This window comes from Camponotus vicinus, unplaced genomic scaffold (genome assembly GCF_025532165.1).
Source record: "Camponotus vicinus isolate PSW18456_S1 unplaced genomic scaffold, iyCamVici1.0 SCAF_2, whole genome shotgun sequence".
In the NCBI taxonomy this organism is placed as follows: Eukaryota; Metazoa; Arthropoda; class Insecta; order Hymenoptera; family Formicidae; genus Camponotus; species Camponotus vicinus.
In genome coordinates this window covers 23,938,765-23,954,225 of record NW_028141956.1, presented here as the reverse complement: position 1 = coordinate 23,954,225, position 15,461 = coordinate 23,938,765, and the positions used below count along the sequence as shown (strand labels likewise).

Genomic DNA, 15,461 nt, shown 5'->3' with positions numbered 1-15,461 from the left:
ATATTTAAAATGGTTCGAAAATTTCTCTTTAAAATTCTCTATCTTTCACTATCTTTTTCCTTCTCTATCTTTTTCTTTTTCTATTCTCCTTACTATTTTTCAAAAGATAGATTTTTTTATTGATTTATTATAGTGACATAATATTATTTAATGATATAATATTGATATAAATTTATTAATTGCTACAGAAAGAGAGATATATATCATCAGGTATATATCTCGGATCTCGAGGAATAAAATAAAAATAATTGACGTACGCATTGTGCGTATTCAACGAAAAGAATTCCGAAATATTTTGAAGTGAGTAAAATATATGATGACATTACTTACATGATATTTAATTTCTTTTTATATTTAATATATTTTACAATCCCTTTCTTTCTGGTAAAGTCACGCAAAAATACTTTCCAAATATATTCAAATTATCTCTCTTGGACGATTTGACAGTATAACTTTATCACACACGAAGTACCGAAGAATTTATAGGCTTCTCGCACTATACATACAACATTATATTTTGTGAGATCAATCAAAGAACAGTTTTAATTTGAAGGTAAAAATATGAAGGTAAAATTAATGTTTTTGAATAAAATATTTAAGTGTTTTTTTTTACATGAAAATATGTGATTAATCTTAAAAATCTGTATGTATGTACCTTATGTCAGAATGCATCAAACTTCTTATGACATATCTTGCAACATGTTTACGATATATTCTAATTACTCTAAAGAATATAAAATAAATTTTCTTAGTGTTATTATATTGTAATATTTTAATATTTTCATCATATCACATAATTATTATGTACATTAAAAATATATGTATATAATATTTATATTTTAAATTATTTTACGTATATATATAAATGTTATGAAAATATAATTATTAATATAAAAAATATTATAAGATATAAGATTACAAAATGTTTCTGAAACTGATTAAAACTCTGTTGCAGAAACGACGACCGCATACAAAAAGTTATTCTCCTTCGCAAAAGTATTTTCATACACACGAACGTTTTCCGATTAAGACGAGAAGCACTTACGATTCGAAGGGACGAAATTCTAAGCGGAGCTATTCAAAACTTCAACAAAACAATAAATATTATGGCACTACATCATGCTTGAAAGAAGACGCGTTTGGTTCGCTGGAATCTCTCTTCGACTTAAAAAAATCTTTGAATTTGCGCGATGCGTATCCATTAGCGTTCAATATCTGTAAAGAAAAATTATTCAAAGTTTCTAATACCACAAAATCAGAACCTCTTATAGAAACGTTATTTTTGCAATCTTTCTCGCAACAGACAGACTCCGATCCGCATATTTTCAAACCGGTAATGTTATTGTATCATAAAAAATGTTACGTCATAAAACCTTAAGTGTTTTCAATCTTTATATTCGACTGATTATATATTTTATACTTTAAAAAATAATAAGATGAAGAGATATCCTTGTATAATAAAATTAATAATTAAATATACAATTAAATATCAAGCATACAATTAAACTGTATACTTGATATAATAAGATTAATAATCTATGCATGATATAATAAAATTAATAATCTTTTCAGTATAAAGACTATGAGAGGACAAAAGAAGAGAATGTAAGAAATCAAACAAAAACAAGTCAAAATTTCCAGACAAAAACGTCAAAATCCGTGCGAAAATTACAGCAAAACAATTTAATTTACAATCAACAATATAATTCAATGTAACAATTTATTTATTCCTGTAGCATTTTTATATTCAATTAATTAATATTCTAAGATAATAATATACTTACGTAGAAATATGGCCGAAATAGAAGATAATGAAATATTAGAAGAACAACCTGAGAAAGAAAAGGAATCAATAGCTATCATAGATGAAGCACCTACTACAACGATAGATCTTGCAGAGGATAAAACCGAAAAGAGAAATGAAAATGAAGATGAAAGTAAAGACAAAGACAGAGTTGAAGAAGATAAGACTGCAGAGGATAAAACCGAAAAGAGAAATGAAAATGAAGATGAAAGTAAAGACAAAGACAGAGTTGAAAAAGATAAGATTGATGACACAATCAAAGATGAGGATAAAATTGAGAGGATAGAAGGTAAAAGTGACTTGAGAGAAAAATCCTTATCCTATTCTAATTATTCTAATGCTGCGAAAGATATATATTTTAATTGTTTAGAATAGAAATAGATAAATCTACCCACGATTGTTCAAAATTATTACAAGTATGATTTAAAATTGCAGACAAAATAATGAAATTTGATAAATTTGCAGATAATCAGATACCAACAATCATTTCACCTGTTTTAACTGAGGATATAATTACAGAATTAAAAGAAATGAATGAGAAATGTATTCTATTAGTAGAGGAGATTCAAAATCTGAAGCGTGAAGTTCAAGAGTTATCAGATGTATAATATTTCATACATTGTTATATATTTAATGAAAAATTTAATAATATATTTATAATATATTTATAATTCATTCTCTTTAATCTACAGAAACCCGAATTAACAGAGGAAGACACGTTAATAATTCAAGAAAAGCAAGATATCCTCATGTCAAAAGTAGCTGAACTCGAACAGCTGACACAAAAACTTGAAAAAGTACTACAAAAATATATTTAGTATTACAATTTTGGTAAATTATTTTACACATAATTGTCTTTGCGACAAGCTCGACGCAAAATATAGTTCTGTAATGATGCATATTAGGAAAATGAGATAGAGATATATTCTAACAGATAATAAATATTACAGACACGAGAAAAAGTAGAACAAATTGAAGATTTAAGCGTCGAGATAGAAAAAGTTATAGAAGAAAAGGAAGAGGAAGTTGACAAGGAGAAAAAAGACATAGAACCCCTAAAAAGGATTCCCGAGGAGGATCGCTTTGAGTTACCGCAAATAGCCTACCCTGAAGATAAGTAAGTTAAAAAATGCTAATTAATTGTGAAATATTTTCCATCATTTATTTTTGTATGAAATCAGACTTCCAAGAGTGATTGTTTGCGGTCACACGGAAGATATGCTTCCAAAAATCGTCATAGCAGATGGCGAGCGAAAAGGGAGAGAAAAGTGTTTTGAAAAATTAACTGGAAAACTGACAGAATCCTTAACGATGCAAGAAAAACTAGTTAAGGAAAACGCACAACTGGAAGGGGGAAAGTATGCTCATTTCTTGCATATCAAAGTCTAAACAAATATAAAACATAAAAATTCATAGATAAAATCTACAGATCATTACTATAAAATTATTATTATAAATAGGAAGATATAAATAGTTTAGTATTTAATTAAATCGGGCAATTGGATAGTAACATACATATGTATGAAACGTATTAACATTTTTTAATTAAATTTTATAATTAGATAAAAATTTACATATTAGAAAACAAACAAATTTACACTGAGTTAAATCTCATTTAAAATAATTACATTTGAATTAAAGAAAAGGATTTTCGATTAATTTTTTAAAAACACCCGGTTTACAAGAAATTGTTAATAGTTGTTTTATTGGTGTAGAATAATAGAAGGTCGAAAAAATGTTTGAAAGTTATACCGTTCCCTCGGCGACAATGTTTTCAAATATTGAAGCATGTCAATCATATGTCATTCATACGTAACCCGATATACTGATTTTATAACAATGAATTAAATGTGCAATTTGGCGATTATTTCATTTTTAAAGAAAAGTGTGTGTTTTATAATATTTTGATTAAATACTCCCTATTTTCGTCCGATTTTAAAATAAAGCAAACGGAAGAACAAGAATACATGGAAAGCCGTGTTTTTCCGTAAACAGGTACAAGCTAGAGGAAGCCTTACTGGAAAAGGACACGGCTCTCGAGAGTTTACAGAGGAAGGTATGCGCCCTCCAGGCAGAAATGCGTATAATTGTCAAAGAGAATACGGAGCTGAGCCGTCAATTGGCCACTTTGAATCAGTTAGTGATTAGACCTACCTGCTGTTACACCTGCCCAGGTGTTGCTTCGTCTCCCCCGTCGACGCCGCCGTCGTTACCTCTTCGTCCGCATGTCAGTACGCAACCTCAGGACGACATTTACTGCCGATGCAAATGTTGTCTTCAGTTCGTTGATACTCTATCACCGACTACGGAAACCGCATGCAGTAAGACAGCTTATAATTTATCAATAGTAGTCTGTCAGTTGAAAAATAATCTGATTAGAAGCCAATTAATTATGTTAAATATTCTTGATAAATTCTTCTATTCAGTAATCTGAATGTTTAATCAATCAGATTCACCAAGGCTCACGGGAGGCGGCTCGAGAACGGACGATCGTTGTTTCGATAACAATCCTTTGCAAAACGTGGAGATGTATTCCCGCGGTCCAGCTGTTGTTAGGCCACCACTTCCTCGGGGAACGTGCCCCGCAGAACTGGAAGATAAACTCGCCACCTACGGTACTAGCACTAAACAACTGGTAAGTCTTAAGAACTGTGTAAGTCATTATAATCTTTTCGAGGATAGTAAGTCGAGGACGATCTAAGAAAAATAATAAAAAATTTCTTTAAATGCAATTTCAATATTTCTTTTTATAAAAGATGTGTGGTAAATCGTGATACAAGCAGTGAGGAGAATAATTTTCGTACGTTCTAGATATATTTTCTATTTCTTCCTCTTCTAATTTATTCTCTTATAGTTCTGTTTGTGTATCAGCTACATAGAATAGTAAAATCTATATATTCTATAATAATGTATAGTAATGTTTATTATGCAAAGAAAGATTAATCGAGCGAATCTAAAGCTGCAATATGGCTTCATCTTGACTTCTTCAGGAACAACAGTTAGGCAGCATGGAAACCGAGGTACGCAATATGCAGATGGAATTAGCGAATGTGCAACGAGAGCGGCAACAACTGGAACAACAACGTAAATTGCTCAAATGCACTGGACCTTGTGCACCATGTGCTTGTTGTCTACCTCCACCCTCGACGTGTGTGACCCCGGGACTTGCGCTGAAAGGACCTGCCGCTCAGATACCTGTAACACCTATACACTTTTCTGATTATTTCTTACTTATATTCTCTAAGCAATTTTCAAACAATACAAGTTTCTATATATATTTCATTTTATTGATATAGTTCTATAATTCATATATTATATAAATATAATTTATATATTATTATTTATATTATTTATATATTATTCTATAATTTATATATAATCAAACTATATTATTTATATAGTTTAATTATATAGTTTGCATAATTAAAAACCATTTATTCATTTTCTTCATCATGCGAATGAATAAAAATTTGTTAAATAGCAAGCAAAGTAATACATTTTTTTTGTCGAATGTAGACGACTGCAACTGATTCCTGTACAAACGCAGCCATGGTAAGATTATAATGGGGAGAAAATTTAATTGAGCACCTTGAATAAAATCATAAAGTATCAATGATTTTAGAGCAGTGTTAGCGCTCAACAGCAATTACGCGACCTTCGCGAACAATATGCCCGTCTTCAGGATGATTATAAGAGCAAATTGTGCGAGGTATCATGTATGAGAACAGAAGCAGAAAAGTTCAAACAGGATATGCGGGATGCAAAGGAAGAGAAAGAACGAATGGAGATAAAGTTGATAGATGCTCAAGAACGGCTGAGGCTTTTAGAAACGGAAAGAGGAAAATTTGAAGGTAATATTATTTTTCTTTTATAGAAGAAGTCTCATCTTTCAAAACTTTATCTTAAATATCTAAAATATATAAATACGAATTAATTTCGAAACAGGTCAAAAGGAACAACTCATCGAACAGGAACAGTCTTTAATGGTGGCGAAACAACGCTTTCGTGAAGCGCAGGATGAATTAGAGGAGCTTCGTTCTTTGATTCAGGATCAAGCTGCCCAACTGGAAGATTATCGCAATAAATATTTACAAGTCGGTGTTGTTACGATTTACCAGTTAAATTTTATCCGACTTAATTATTCTCGAGCGTAAATAATTTTATAAAACTGAAAACAAACTAATTAAAATAGGCCCAGCAACAAGTTGAAGAACAGCATCGACAACTGGATCTTATGGAAATGGATAATGCACGAATGAATGAGAATGTTACTTTGGAAATTGGACGGGTTAAAGTATATCAAATATTAATATTATTGTAATTTGTTATTTAGACCATTTAGAAAAATTCTTATTCTATAATATACATATGTATATATTAACATATAATAGAATCAATTTCAAGAAAAATTAGCCGAACTTGCACCACTACCCGATATCCTGAAACAAATGCAAATAAAGATGCAAGAAGCGCAACAGATGCGCCTAGTCGCCGAACGCAACTGCGAGGATCTGTCACGGGAATTGCTAGGATGCAAGGATAAGATTCAAACTTTGCAAGATCAGTTAGACATGTTGCGCCCAGAACATCAGGCACTTCAGGTTGCAATTTATTAGCTTAATAAAAGAACTTAATAAACAAACAATTTTTGGTGAAAAATAATCAATTGCTTATAGGATAAAAAGAATCACGAATCCGCTAAATTCGAGGAGATAGAAAGAAAGTGTAGCGAGTTGCGACATGAAAATGAGAGAATGAAAAACACATTAGCACGATTTGACGAACAGGAAGCGCAGTTGCAAAAACGCATCGACGAGAAAATGCACGAGAACACGCAATTGTCGTCGATGCTGGAGCAGGTATGTTGTTTGCGTTGATCCTATAAAGTAAAGAGAAGAGCTGGATTTCCTTTTTATTTAAGATAAGAGAGGATTCTGCTCGGCAAGTAGCGAGAACGAAGGAACGATGCGAAACTATGCGAAGATCGATGCAAGGCCAGATCGCTGAAATGGAAAGACAATTAGCACAATGTAGAGCAACGGCGCGTGCTGCTCAACGTGACAGAGATGAGGTAATGATTGCCGTTACGAGGTAAAAATTTTAACAGGGGCAATGATGTATCTATCACGGTTTGCTTTTCGTTTTAACATATGTAGATCAGACAAAAGATGCAGAGTCAAATAAATAATTTGAACGAGGCTTTTAAACACGCGCAAGGCCGCATAAAATCCTTACAAGGTCACGTAAATTATCTCAAGACTTCTTATAGTAATATCTTCCTCGGCCAAGGAGAAACACCGACAGGTGCTTTGCCAGCAGACGATTCCTGCGATTGCAACTATTAAAAACTACACATATAATTTTTCAATAATAATGATATATTTTTGTTTAACATAACGAAATCAAAGTATACTATTTTGTTTCCAGCATTTAAATCTCGTGCATTTATATTCTAAATAATATGACATCCTAATAAACAACTGATAAAATTGATTGATAATTGTTATATCATCATCATTTTTATAAATATATGTGTAAATTTCAAACAATACATAAAATATAAAAAAGTAAAGCCAAAACCTATGTATTCATTATATAGTAATTGTTGATTTCATTATCTTTAATGTGGATTTATTTCATAGACTAATTTTTTCATATAGAAAAAAATGCTATGTATACAGATATAACAAAGCATTAATTTATCAGAAACTTTAACAAAAATTAGCATGTATATTATTAGAAATGCACATATTGAATGAATATTCCTTTTTCATTACATATATATTTTTATTTAACAAACTTTCACTATATTTATAAGCATTGAAGTAAAAGAATGTAGCATATGATACTGTAATAATTGATTAAAGGAAAACAAGCTGAAAGAAGTGAAATATATATAGTATATGAAATAGAATGTCACAATATTGCAATTACCAATTTAAAAAAAAAACGAATTGTGAAAATCCAGATAAGATGATATATGTACATATGAAAAAGAAATACCTAACATTCAGAGATATGAATTCCTTTAGTTCGCATCTGAATGAAGCATATTGAGCATATTAAGAATAGCATCCGAACGCGATCGCACTCTTTCCATTTCTACTCGAAATTCCTCCAGCTGAGATTCAATTCGCTGTGCATAAGCATGACAGCATCTGTAAACCAATATAAAACGATTCTAATAATAACTTAAATAAATAAATAAATAAATAAATATATATATATATATATATATATATATATGTATATACATGGATGTTAATTTTTATGAAAACACAAAATTCCAAACTGTGTTAACAAAAAAATTGACTATAAATTTTATAAATAATAATGCTGCATGTTACTGTATATAACTATTACTGTATATCACATATTATTGTATATAATATTGGAAAATTATATATAGATTGGAACAATTGTCGAGAAATATTTGTTTATGAAAATATACCTTCCAACAGGTTGTCCTGAGTTTGAACATGATGGTTCCGGAGATGTACATGACGAAATTTTGATTTGTGGAGGACAATTCGTTAAATAACATTCCTTCTTGTGCATAAAGTTTTTGTTACTATTAGATGGGTTGGAATTGTAACAATCTCCGCATCCTCGTATGAGGTCCATTAAAAGTCCTCGCACCCTTTTCCCACTTAATCTTCGTCGTCTTGTCTAAGAGAAAAGAAAATACATAGTTATAATTGCTAATCCTTATAAAATATTCAAGTAGAATTATGCAACTTACCTCTGGTGTTTCGCTACATTGTTTTAATGTTATTAGTGGTTCTTCGTCACGTAAATTTGGAGAAAGATGATTACACGACTCGTTACAATCTCGATCTATACTTATTGATTGCGGCTCACATGTACAAGTCTCTTTCAATGTGTTACAATACTTATGACTTTCTTGACAAGTTTCTCTTGGATCGTGTAGCGTGTCATGACATGCTGTTTGACATTTATACGTGGGTTCTTCTATGGTAGGATTAACAATATTTTTATGTAAATGCTTGTTAGGTTGTAGGTTTCTTGAAAAACTTCGCCGATGTTCCTTGGTGTTTAGTTTTTCTCTGCTACAATTAAAATTATCTTCAAACTTTTGTTTTTCTTTATGTAAGGAGCAATTCTGCTCTAACAAGTCTACATTATGAATGCAACAGGAATGTAATTTTTCTTGGTCATGTGTTTGTTTATGTTTTAAACATTCTTTATGATCTTTTGACAATTCATAATCTTCGCAAGAGGAAACACATGTGCTTGGATTAAGTAGGGTATTTGCATGTGCTTTATCTGTTGAACAGGATGCTTTTGCCATGTTAAACGAAGGTGAATGTGTACATGAAAAATTAGACACGGCTGAAGAGAGGTCAAATGTAGGAGGAGTTTTACATTTTTTACTTGTCGAACATACTAAATTATTGCCATTAAATCTGGTATGTGGTGTCTTTTGCCAGCAAAAACACTTTTTATCATTTATCCCCTTAGTCGATATTTCTATCTCATTTTCTATTCCAGTTTCGGCTGTGGATTCTTGGCTGATCTAAAAAATACATTTTAGAATAATTATGAGACAAAATCTTAGAATATTTATATATATCTTGTAATATATATAATTATATAATATAATATATATTATATATGTAATTATAATATAATTTTAAATATATATATATGTAATATAATTATATAATTTTGTAAATTATAATATAATTTGATTTTATATATATATATATATATATATATATATATATAAAATTTATAAAGTTACCTACTTCTTTTCCCCAAATGTTGATTGTTCCATTTATTTCAGACATTCTTACTTCTATATTACCAACTATGTATGGACCACCTTCTCGTCTTTTTTCATTAACAGTCTTTTCTTTTGCAGGTTCTTTTGCTATGATTAGAAAACTATGATCTTTACTATTTTCACTCTCGTGATATACGAAGCATTTTACATTATCATCTTGATCATCAGCAATTTCCATATTTTCTCCCATAGAAGCAGAAGTTTCTAATTGGCTTGTGTTGATATTAAAGGAATTTTCTTGTGATTCCACTTTCTCTTTTACCAAATCACATGGATGCTTGAACTGTGAGTCATTAGGTAAATTATTTAACTTTAGATGTGATTCTGTAGCAATTTCGTAAGCTTTGGGAGATAGAAAATTAGATGGTTCAATATCCTCAATCTTTCTTTTTTTAGAGCTAGATGGTCGACATCCACCATTGACAACTTGACATCTACTATCATCATTTTGCAGTTCTGTCATTGAATTCTCACTTAATCTTCTCTTTGAATTTTGCACCAAAGGACTTTCTAATTTTGTTTTTCCTTGTGTAATATTTGAAAGAGTTTGTAAGATTCGGGACGAAGTAATAAACGTGCGAGATAGTGACCGAGTTGTTTTTGCCGGTGTACCATTGGTTAACATTATACTATCATCAGAATGTAACGTTTTTACTGCTTCAGGTGGTTTCATCGATACCGATAAATTACAAGCGCTATCACTCCACTGATCTATAGAGCTTAGTGTCGAGGCGACACTATTACCTAATATTTTATTGTTAGATTGCTTTATGTGTGTAGATTCTGCTTCCTTGTGGTGTTTTTCGGGTGCAATTGTTTTAATAATGTCATCTGTTTGAATTGATGCAACTTTCTGTTCTGGAGGTTTGTTTTTCTTCTCATATTTTGCTAAAGATTTCTTCATCTCTTTTATTTTATCTTTTAATTTTAAATTCTCCATAACTTGTTCGTGAAATGCATTGAACAACTTATCATGTCTTATATCTCTTTCATATAACTCATTTTTTAATGTGGCAATATAGTTTTGGATTTTTTCATTTACTTTGCCTGAGTTTATTTGCTCGTTATTATTTTTTATTGCATCTGACATTGTCTTAATGCTCTTAATGTTCTCAATTTTTAAGAGACAAGTTGTATCATCATTATTTATGGACATATCCATCAGCTCTGCATTATTGTATGTTTCAGGTTGAATATTTTCTTGCTTAATAACATGTGCATTTTTATTTAGATCAATTTTTTGACTAGGATTAGAAATGCTGTGCACAAATTCCTCACAATTTAACGTATGTGAATTAAAAAGTACTGTTGGTTCTTCTTGATGACCATTTGGAATAGAAGATGGTTGCATAGCATTTTCATAATGTGAGACTTCTTCATTAGGAAAATTAAGCTTTAATTGTTTATCTTCAACTGTTCCATTCTGTTTTTGCATCTTATTCGTAGTGTTCAAAGGATCTCTTTCATCCTGTGTAGATTCCTCATGTATCGATTCTAAATAATTTTTATTATCTTGACCATTTAATATTGGAGAAGTACTGAAAGTTATTTTATCTCCCTCACATGCTTCTGCAGTTTCCAACTCTTTAATTGTTCTTTCGGCATAATCTTTTATTGTCTTGTTGGTCTTGTTGTCTGTAAGCTTTATCTCTTTTACATCATTGTTCTTATGATTAGTGTTACTTTTATTATGAATTGTATCTTCTTGATTCTGCTTCATATGATTTCCTGCGGAACGTCTATTTTGTTCTTTTACATCTTTAATATAGAGTTTGACTTTGCTTTGTACATGATGATATTTTTCTGATGTCGATTGCTTTCTCTGTAACACGGAATACATTATAGGCTCTTGTGCAACGTTTATAAATTTCTTATATGGATCACACAAATATTTTCTTTGTATATATTCAATTTTGTTCTTGGACATATTCAAGTCTTGAAGAGAAAGACTCTTTTCCTTGTCAGGATTTTTTAGTCTTCTATTTAAGACAAAATCATCAGATCTTCCATCGCAATACAGCTCGAAATTATTATCCATTGTATCATCATCATGTATTTGTCGTAAACATTTTTCATCGTCCCTTTTATCTTCATCATCTTCATCCTCATCTTCTTCATCCATCAAATGTCTCCTATTACTTGAATCTTCTGGATCTGGATCCAATTCATTGTCAAGCTCCAAATTTCCCATATCTATGTAAATAATACAATAATTATGATTAAATTGTATATATACATATATATATGTACATATACATATTAATGATTATTTCATATTTATTTATTTGAGAAAACATAATATATGCTAAGTTGATTTAATTCTGTGTATTACTTTACCATCAGTATCACCATCATATTCATCTTCGTCATCTTCATCATTATAAGGATGCTGATCCATATCTTCTTCGGATGACAAAACATACACACTGCTTGGTGCCTGATTATCACTATGATAAGGACTTTGACTACAATCTTCCTCCATCTCCTGGGACATGTTCTCCTGGGACATGCTCTCCTGGGGCATATTCTCCTGCTGTTTCGCGTTGACGACGTCCGAGTCGTCGCGTCTCGACGTGCTGGACACGCTGATGTACGTCGGCATCTCCTCGTCCTCCAGCATGGCTGCGTCCGTTCGATTCATCAATTTCACCTCGCTCTTGGACGAATCGTTGGGAAGATCCTCTATCGCCTTCGTCTCCGCCTCGTTGTCGTCGGGCGGGTGTTCACTGTTGTCCGACATCGTGGGGAGCTACGGGAAGGAATCACAGATTTTTTTAGCGAAGGATGACACTTGGGGTCCAAGCACAATCACGGCGATATCCGTTCCCGATTTATTCGCGATCGAGTCGCTCGCCGGCGAAGTTTACGTGACGCGTGCGATGGAAGACACTCTTTCGTCAGCCGCCATTACACGGAACACTGAGCGATATCATATCTCCTTCGTGACGATCCAACGCGGGAGAGAAGCTGCTCTATCGATTTGCTCTACATCGCGTCGCGAATAAAGTCGGGGCGCTCTTACGTTCGACGAGACGAGCTGTTAGCGAAGCAAATTCGTACACTAGGTGAACCCTTTTTTCCGATATCGAGCCGTAATCCCCGCAAGATTAATGACCCTCGTATCGCAGGGCCGTACATATCACGTGGTAACCAAGTGATCGTATTTTACTTTGCCTGGGAATTTATTTGATTATTTACCGTCACTTTAATCGAAGATTAAATCACTCAAATAATTACCTGAACAAATTTATTAATTAATTCTAGCAGGAAACAGCTTTTTCCGCGAATCGCGCGACAAGTGCCTCAAACGTCAAACTCAAACGTCACTGGCGCGCATGCGCGCGCCGCCGAGCGTCGCGGAAAATTGCAGGAAAACCTCTTTTGATTTTATTTTATCGCAGCAATCGATCCTGCCTCGACGTATATATATTCGTACACATATATATGTGCGATTGAGTTTGAGGCACCTTTATTTTTTTTTTAATTCAATGTGATCCCGTGAACGCGCGGATCAGACGCAATAAACAGCGGAAACGTCGTGACGTTTCACCGCGTCGAAAGCGCCGATCATTCTTGGAACACGCGCGCAGAAATTCTATTCTAACCTCTACTCTATCCCTCGACGATGTCATCGAGCGTCGCTGGACTACCTGTCACCGTCGAGTTCGGGTAAGGTCGAAAAAATTAAGAGTCGCTCACCCTACTTTACCGTCCTCGAAAAACAGGATAAATCACCTCGTATCGTGCTTGCAGGGGTGGAGCGGAATTACTGTTCGACAAGAAGAAGAGGCACGAGCTGGACTTACCTGGCGATGAATGTGAGTAGGTCGCGTTAAAAAGACGCGCGATTCGATTTATCCCTCGCTAACGACACGAAAATCCGCAGGGACCTTGAAGCGACTGCTGTTCTGGTTAAGAGATAACCTCCTGACGGAGCGGCCGGAGCTCTTCATGCAAGGTGACACGGTGTAAGTTTGTCTCCCGATTATATATCTGTCCATGCGTTCGTCGCAATCGCGTTAATTACGTCCGTTCGAGCCTTGATAGTCGCCTCGACGAGCTCGTGATATCACTACTGCGATGTCGCAACGCGATCCGAGAACGTAAACGTTACTATTGTCCTGAATCGACCGATACCGCAACCAAAATGGCGGCCTGGTTGTTTGGATCCGATACACAGATGTCGACACTGTGTCCGATTCGCGGGAACTTCGGAATGAGGTGGAGCTCGACCGGCCAATCAGAGGGGGGAAAATTTACTCGTCCTGATTGGTCGACCGAACGATGCTGGATTTATAGTAAATTTTCGAACGCAGTCAACGAGGGAAAACGGATGTTATTTTCTCCTCATACGAATAATGTTGTCTCAAGTGGAGAAGGTCAATCGTATTTAAAAATGTCAAATGTCAGGTATGAAAAAAATGAAGTGCAGAAAGTTATTAATGTAAGAAACTTTTTATTCTTTTTTATACTGATGATTGAACATTTTTTGTGCACGATGGCTGTAACATTTAAGAATAATACAAATTTATATATTATATTTAATTATTATATTATATATTATATTTATATTTTATAAAAAAATTTATAAATTTTATTATGAAATTATTTTTTATTATGAAAAATATCTGATATTCGGGCAGATATCAAGGCAAACCCGTACAGCACAGAATGTATTGTTGTAATGTAATAATAATATTAATAATATTGCTGCAATATTCTGTGCTGTATATTAAAATTATTAGGGATAATTCAAAAGATGGTGTATATAATAATAATATAATGAACATTGTAAAAAAAATATGATGGCGCGTCAAGCGCCGCGATCTGTCGACAACTTCATATCGATCGGCCATATTGATATCTCGCATTCGTCATCGTGTTTTGCGCGGTAAAAGATCGCGGTGCGGAAACGCGAGTTTGTTCGCTTCTAGTTTCGTTAACTTCCGTCCGTTTTGTTAACTTTCCGGTAATTGGGAGAGAGCGTTAATGCGAAATTCGTAAGTTTTTAATACACAATAGCTGTAGGAAAATCGCGTAACTCGATTTAACAAGTTTGCCTCTTGCTTGTTGTAGGAGGCCGGGAATTCTTATTCTGGTAAACGACGCCGACTGGGAATTGCTGGTGAGTGTTTGTTGCATTTCTGTTTGAATATTTTCACGGACATCTACAGATGTTTGTAAGAGACGATAAGAAAACTTTATATAATTATCGTAAATCTTAAAGTACATTTTAGCGAAAGAGTCTCATGTAATATATACTGTATATAATTATTTTTCCGCCATCGCGGATACGTTTCTAACCGCGCATTCTACAGATAATAAATAAATTTGAAATTCATGTTTTTTTAATAAAAATTGTCTACAAAAATAATTCTTTGATGTGAAAATTAATATGAAATGAAAGCGATGTGAGAATATTTTTTGATGTGAAAATTAAAGAACATTTTTAATTATTATTATTAATATTTAATATTTATTTGTAATTTAATTTATGCTGTTATGTGCTATTTATGTATTAGTTAATTAATTAACTTTCTTTTTATATTTCTTACAAATGAAATATGAAAATTACAATATCTAATATCTAATCATCATCAAATTTTATATTGTATGTATATAAAATCATAAATAACCATAAAATAACCATAAACTTCTATAAAAGAAATAGAATAAACTAAAAATTATTTACTTGTTAGACTTTTTTTTATATAATAATTATTTAGCATTTGAGTTTTTTATTGTAAAATTAAATACTTGATTTATTTACAATTTTATTATTATTTGAAATTATTATTTAAAATTTTTATTTAAAATGAATGTTTTTGTGTATAGATTTCAAAAGTATAT

The 15,461-nt window shown here is 32.4% G+C and overlaps 3 protein-coding genes across 9 annotated transcripts in view; 2 read left to right on the top strand and 1 right to left on the bottom strand.

Moving 5' to 3' along the window:
• Positions 1–188: 188 nt before the first annotated feature.
• Positions 189–7,811, top strand: LOC145966334 (uncharacterized). 2 transcript variants are annotated; one of them, XM_083090346.1, is made up of 20 exons: positions 189–300; positions 391–567; positions 956–1,333; positions 1,573–1,712; positions 1,789–2,093; positions 2,270–2,406; positions 2,497–2,601; positions 2,755–2,921; positions 2,986–3,162; positions 3,800–4,125; positions 4,255–4,439; positions 4,795–5,001; positions 5,321–5,356; positions 5,427–5,655; positions 5,750–5,898; positions 5,997–6,098; positions 6,196–6,405; positions 6,481–6,663; positions 6,726–6,875; positions 6,961–7,811. In XM_083090346.1, exons 2-20 carry the CDS (start codon positions 562–564, stop codon positions 7,147–7,149), a joined length of 3,381 nt encoding a protein of 1,126 aa, XP_082946472.1. In that variant the 5' UTR covers positions 189–300; positions 391–561; the 3' UTR covers positions 7,150–7,811. The 2 variants fall into 2 exon arrangements, with proteins under 2 accessions (XP_082946472.1, XP_082946473.1); XM_083090347.1 differs by lacking the exons at positions 189–300; positions 391–567 and having other exon boundaries at positions 1,140–1,217; positions 1,304–1,333.
• LOC145966333 (uncharacterized) lies at positions 744–13,766 on the bottom strand. Of its 4 annotated transcripts, none has more exons than XM_083090343.1 (8): positions 13,418–13,766; positions 11,949–12,360; positions 9,574–11,804; positions 8,547–9,341; positions 8,256–8,473; positions 3,959–7,962; positions 1,785–1,832; positions 744–1,215 (listed from the first exon to the last, which is right to left on the bottom strand). In XM_083090343.1, exons 2-6 carry the CDS (start codon positions 12,349–12,351, stop codon positions 7,833–7,835), a joined length of 3,777 nt encoding a protein of 1,258 aa, XP_082946469.1. In that variant the 5' UTR covers positions 12,352–12,360; positions 13,418–13,766; the 3' UTR covers positions 744–1,215; positions 1,785–1,832; positions 3,959–7,832. The 4 variants fall into 4 exon arrangements, with proteins under 4 accessions (XP_082946469.1, XP_082946471.1, XP_082946470.1 ...); XM_083090345.1 differs by lacking the exon at positions 13,418–13,766 and adding an exon at positions 12,634–12,732; XM_083090344.1 differs by lacking the exon at positions 13,418–13,766 and having other exon boundaries at positions 11,949–12,738.
• Urm1 (Ubiquitin-related modifier 1) overlaps positions 12,523–15,461 on the top strand; it is a 122,279-nt gene continuing 119,340 nt past the window's right edge. The window contains exons 1-4 of one of the 3 annotated variants that reach the window (XM_083090397.1): positions 12,523–13,280; positions 13,365–13,429; positions 13,498–13,579; positions 14,688–14,736. In XM_083090397.1, the coding sequence (XP_082946523.1) occupies positions 13,237–13,280; positions 13,365–13,429; positions 13,498–13,579; positions 14,688–14,736 (240 nt within the window). In that variant the 5' untranslated portion in view covers positions 12,523–13,236. The remainder of the gene's footprint in view (positions 13,281–13,364; positions 13,430–13,497; positions 13,580–14,687; positions 14,737–15,461) is intronic. The other 2 variants (XM_083090396.1, XM_083090395.1) reach the window with 2 other exon arrangements.

What these genes read in the sequence shown, in the direction of transcription:
- LOC145966334 (XM_083090346.1), top strand. An exon ending in TAAAATTGAGAGGATAGAAG is followed by an intron (nt 2,094 to 2,269) that starts GTAAAAGTGACT and finishes ATAAATTTGCAG; the next exon opens with ATAATCAGATACCAACAATC. An exon ending in TGGAAATTGGACGGGTTAAA is followed by an intron (nt 6,099 to 6,195) that starts GTATATCAAATA and finishes AACATATAATAG; the next exon opens with AATCAATTTCAAGAAAAATT.
- LOC145966333 (XM_083090343.1), bottom strand. Translation starts at nt 12,351, where the DNA reads ATGTCGGACAACAGTGAACACCCGCCCGACGACAACGAGGCGGAGACG. An exon ending in ATATGATGGTGATACTGATG is followed by an intron (nt 11,805 to 11,948) that starts GTAAAGTAATAC and finishes TTATTTACATAG; the next exon opens with ATATGGGAAATTTGGAGCTT. An exon ending in AATGTAGCGAAACACCAGAG is followed by an intron (nt 8,474 to 8,546) that starts GTAAGTTGCATA and finishes CTTTTCTCTTAG; the next exon opens with ACAAGACGACGAAGATTAAG.